The following is a 5,318-nucleotide window of genomic DNA, read 5'->3' as shown; positions in this document are numbered from 1 at the left end:
ACTTATAAAGAAATCAGATCATAAATGTGACAATTCTAAATGAAAACAAGCCAAATAAAGTAGAACAAACTCTCTCAGAAAAAGAAAAGTAGTCTCATTTGATAGGTAAATTGTGTGATCCACCAAAAATTAAGCAATTAAGTGTTCTCTTATTTTTTTCTTAATCTCATTTGATTACTTTGGTCATTGAAATGCATAAATCCTTTATTCCTTTCTTCATCATATTCTGCCAAAATTCACTCGTCCTCAAGCTTCAAGCAACAACTAATCAAGAACCCATTTCACAAAAATTATTCATTTCACGAAATCACGAAATCAAGAAATCATTCATTTCACGAACCCATATAATGCCTAAATTCATTCATTTCACGGAATCAAAAAATCAACTAATCAAGCAACAAGAACTCATCACAAAAATGAACGAAAATTACCCATTTCACGAAAATTTCTAAGAACTCATCGTCTTCCTCAGAAAATCAAGAACCCTAAATCAAGAACTTAGAAATCAAACTATGAGAAAGAAAATTCGAGATCAGCAACCCCACCAAATATCTGCGGTTTCAGCCACCACATCGTCTCCCTCACCAGATCTGGGGATCCCGGTGTACGCGGTGGAGGCGGAGAATACGGTGGAGGTGGCTAGAGACGGCGACAGAGGAAGAAGAAAATGGTGGAGAGGAGACGGCTTGGCAGAGGTTTCGGGATCTGGAGGGGGAGAAGACCGCCATGGCTGGGAGATGGGAGAAGGAAAGCGGCAGAGGCGGTGGAAATGGCGGTGGGGTTGTGAGTATGGGCAGCAGCGGTGCTTGTGGCCATTGAAGAATCGACGGAGGCGCTGGGAAATGGCGGTGGGGTTGTGAGTATGGACAGCAGCGACGCTCGTGGTCGTTGAAGAGTCGGCAGAGGCACTGGGGACTGTGTGGCCGGAGCTCTGGAGAGTCAGCGGCGACGCTCGTCGTTGAGAGAGAGAAGGGAAAAGGCAGAAAGAGTGAAGAAAAAATGGGAGCTTTTAGGGTTTTAATTAGGGGTGTATATCTATTTAATTAAGTAGTTATAATTTTAATTAGAGCCCTAATTATTTCTAATTTTAGACTGGGCCTATTGGAGTGTGACGTCCCAAAAAGGAAAACGAGTCTATTGAAGTGGGACGGAGGGAGTATTATGAATAAAATAATTTAATTAATTATCATTAACTTTTTTAATTCGTGGGATTTTTTTTCACTGATTAAATATATAATTTGCTTTTTTTTTTAACATAATTTGATTTTCTTAAAATTTAATTATGCTTACTCTTTTAGAAAAATTGTGCAAGCTTGATTATAAAATATTATCTTAAAAATTATATTCATATATTGATGCGACTAGCAAAGAATTAGTTATAGAAAATAACACAACATTATCCGGATTAATTTATAATTTTTGCACCACTTTAATTAGAATGTCATAATTTTACTACAATTGTAAAACTCGGTTTTTTTTCCATCAAAAATTACCTTGAATGTGCAGCTCAACGACAAAACAGTTTGATTGACGATGAAACAATTTTATTAACAAAAAAAAAAAATGTATTCCCTTCGTCTTATGAAGCATGATCCAATTTTTTTGGGCACGAAAATTAAGAAATTTGTATTTTATGTGTTAATTATGGTATGTGAAAAAAATGAAAAGGTGAATAAATGATAAATTTTTTATTATTTTTAAAAATATATCAAGATTCGTGAGATAAATTAAAAAAGAAACTGAGTCATGTTTCGTGAGATGGAGGCCGTAAAATTTTGTTGATAGGAAATTACACACTTTTACAATAATCTTATGCTAATTCCAACTAATTACACTTGGTTAAAGCTTAAAGGTAAAATTTGAAAAAGATAAATTAAAGCGATGCGGTGGAATTGGATAATACTCTCTCTGTCCCTGAAATAAGTTCATATTTTTCCTTTTTGGGATGTCCCTCAAATAACTTTCTCTTTCTTTCTTTTCATTTTTGGACAACTACCCTACCACTAATAATAAGTACTTTATTTATTGTTATTTTTCACTTTTTCACCACTTCCAATACTAATTATAATATTTTTTCACATTTTCATCACTCCCAATATTAATTATAACATATTTTTCTCCACTATCAATACACTTTACTACTTTTTCTTAAAACTCGTGCCGTCCCGAAAGAGAAACTTATTTTAGGGAATAAGGGAGTATCAAAGCTCAAAGGGGAAGTGAGGTCATTCATTTTTTTTTCTCTCTTGAAGCAAAACAATCAGTCTTTTTCAATTTCCAACAGCCTATGCTCTACTGCTCTAGCGTATAAAGGAGTATAACCTATTTGTCATTTATAAAAGGAGAAATCATTAGAAATAATTGTTTTCCTTGTCTAAAAGTTTTTTTTTTTTTTGGTGTGTGGGGGTGTGTGTATTTATGAATACCAAACAAAGACAATTATATTACGAGATTAGATATTTCCGTCTGTGTATATATTATTTTTTAAAAAATGTATTTTTATGTATAATTATTTTATTTTTATTTATTTTCTCCGTCAACGGAATATTTTTCTAAGGGAGCGTGAACACAAATTTTAAGAAAATTAAATTATGTGAAAAAAAATTATATATTTAGTTAGTGAAGAAGAGATCTCACAAATAAAAAAAAAAAACGATGATAATTAATGGAGTTATTTGATATTGTATATGAATATGTAATAATTAGTGAAGTTTTTTTCAAAAATAGATTATGTTTCGCAAATGGATAAAAACAAAAACTTAGAAAAACACTTCGTAGGATGTAGGAAGTACTCTCTCCATTTTAGTATATTGAGCTCTTATCTTTTATCCCTTATTTTCATGCTTATTTACAAAAAAATCATCATGGTTCACCACTATTTTTTCTTAATTAATTCATTACTCTCGCAACACTTTTTAAAGTGGGACTCATTTTTCACTCAAAATAATTTTTAACTAACATTTATTAAAATTCGTGTCACTCCTAATTGTTCATTTTTTTGTGAGACAGAGGGAGTATTATTTTTTTTATAAATATTTAAAATATTACTTAAGTAGAAAACGATAATTAAAACAATTCAAATGGAGTATACTATTGAACATTTTAAAAAAAAGATGATTAATTGTATGAAACCGAGAAGGAAGAGTTAGTACTTATATTTAACTCTAAAAAAATTATGGACGTATCAAATAGGAAAAAAAAGGGTACTAATATAATAATAAGAATGGAAAAAACAATAAAATTAGCAAATTAAATTATTATTTTAAATAAAAATATTTTTTAAAGGTTATATTTTGTCCATTTTAAAAGTTTTGCTTCCACAGTTGGCTTCCGCTGAAAGACATTTGTCTCTTGAAAAAGTAAGTGATTTTGCTCTTCTCGTAGAAGGAAAGATTGATTTCACAAGTCTTCCTTTTGCACCACTAAATACTAGTAGCAGAATGTCTGAAACTAACGAGGATGTGAAGCTGTCGTTGAAGGCGATGATCAACAAAGAGAAAAACAAGGTGCTCTTCGCAGAAGCCGACAGCCATTTTGTCGACATTTTGTTGAGCTTCCTGACTTTGCCGTTGGGAAGAATCATTAAAATCCTCGACAAACACTACGGAGACGAGGCGCCTGCCATTGGAAGCTTGAGCAGTTTGTACCGTAGCTTAGCAAATCTCGACAGTGCCCATTTCGTGACAAAGGGTGCTAAGCAGACTCTGCTCAAACCCAGAAGTTCATTCGATGAAGAATGCGAAAGGCTGAAACTGGATATCTCTGATTCGCATCTTGAATATTTTCACTGTACTACTTGCTCTTGGGAAATCTTTCGTAGTGTAAGCTTGTATTACGATAAATGTATTAGGCTTGATTTTTTTTGCTCGGGCTGCTCTCATTATAGCAGCACCAGTACAAGGGTAGCTGAGAAGAGGCGTGAAACAGGTAGTGTTGCAGTCTTCACCAAACAAAATACATCTTTCATAATCTCTGATGATCTTCAGATACTGCCAAACGAGATGGGGATTGTGGGAATCGTCGCCTTTCTTGGCATTACAGACATGGATAAGGCTGAGCTGATCAATGTGGATTTAGGGTTCAATGAGGTGATTCTTGATTCTTGATTCTTTATCTTTCTCATAGCATCTGCAAGTTTTTATTACTTATTTGATTTTGTGTGTATTGTTGTTAGATTATGAACTTGTTGATGACATCCTTGACGTCCCCAACTCCACTGTCGGATGTCATCCTAAATAAAACCAACACTTCAATCTTGGAATCTCCACCACTACTGCAGAATGTTGCAACGGAAGAAAATCCCAAATCTAAGAACTTAAGTTTGAAATTGATGATACAAAAATCTAGTGGTAGGTTTTTGTATGCTCAGGCTAAGGAAGAGTTTGTAGAGTTTCTGTTAGGTCTCCTTCATATCCCACTAGGAGCAGCTGAGTACCTTGTTGCTGGAAAGACTTGCATTAAGGCTATAGACAACTTGTATCGGAGCGCAGCTGATCTTGTCCTTGACAAGTATTTCAAGAGCCCAGATACGAAAAAAAGGCTAATGAAACCCAATCTGATTCATGGTTGTATTTCTGAGAACTACATTGTTCCCCTCACTCAAGAATGCTTGCCTGATGACTATAGTTATAAAATGAAGTGGTTTCCTTCTTCTATTAAGTTTCCCAATGGCCAAGGAAGTTATCTTACACAGCCTCAAACCTATCGCGTGGCGGATGATTTAACTGTTACACCTTTATGTATTGTCTCCACCCTTTCCTCACTCAGAAAGCAGAAAATCCCAATATCTGATGTTGAAGAAGTGGAGCTCAAAATTGGGTTGAAAGAGGTAAATATCTTTTGGTGTATATTTTTTAGTATTATGTTTACATGTTGAGATTGATTTTGTTGGTGCAGGCTGTGGGCATTCTGATAGCGTCTCTTACATCCACTTCTGCTCTTTCTGATGTTCTATTGAGGCACAAATCAATCGAACAAGCAAAGGAGAAGTCTGCTGAGTGAGAACCATGCTTTTGGATCTTGTTTTGCTGCTCATATATGTGCCATTGTTGGCTTAAGTTGATAGCTATGCGTGTTGCTTTATTTTATTTCAACTATGGTTCTTGTTTTCCAGTCATCATTTTCGAACTATTTTTCACCTTTTGTACTATTTGCCAACTGAATGATCATTTTTTCCAGTCATCAAATTAATGTGAGTTGTTTTCATGTTATAATTTCATTATTTAATTACTATTCTATACTGAATGATCATAATACAAGTCAAGTGAAATTGTTTGAGAATTTCTACTTACTCATAAACTCATAAACATTGTAGCAAT

The 5,318-nt window shown here is 34.0% G+C and overlaps 1 protein-coding gene across 1 annotated transcript; it reads left to right on the top strand.

Annotated features, from left to right (window-relative positions):
• The first annotated feature begins 3,359 nt into the window (after positions 1-3,359).
• On the top strand, positions 3,360-5,102 carry LOC131009384 (uncharacterized). The gene is made up of 3 exons (XM_057936690.1): positions 3,360-4,088; positions 4,175-4,828; positions 4,897-5,102. The coding sequence occupies exons 1-3, from the start codon at positions 3,441-3,443 to the stop codon at positions 4,999-5,001; spliced, it is 1,407 nt and encodes a 468-aa protein (XP_057792673.1). The 5' UTR covers positions 3,360-3,440; the 3' UTR covers positions 5,002-5,102.
• Positions 5,103-5,318: the final 216 nt, after the last annotated feature.

Source organism: Salvia miltiorrhiza, chromosome 2 (assembly GCF_028751815.1).
Source record: "Salvia miltiorrhiza cultivar Shanhuang (shh) chromosome 2, IMPLAD_Smil_shh, whole genome shotgun sequence".
Lineage (NCBI taxonomy): Eukaryota > Viridiplantae > Streptophyta > Magnoliopsida > Lamiales > Lamiaceae > Salvia > Salvia miltiorrhiza.
This window is presented reverse-complemented; position numbering and strand designations above follow the sequence as displayed.

Excerpts from the sequence above, each read along its gene's own strand:
- LOC131009384 (XM_057936690.1), top strand. The coding sequence starts at position 3,441 with ATGTCTGAAACTAACGAGGATGTGAAGCTGTCGTTGAAGGCGATGATC. Across the intron at positions 4,089-4,174 it reads TGGATTTAGGGTTCAATGAG|ATTATGAACTTGTTGATGAC; the intron begins GTGATTCTTGAT and ends TATTGTTGTTAG. Across the intron at positions 4,829-4,896 it reads TCAAAATTGGGTTGAAAGAG|GCTGTGGGCATTCTGATAGC; the intron begins GTAAATATCTTT and ends TTGTTGGTGCAG.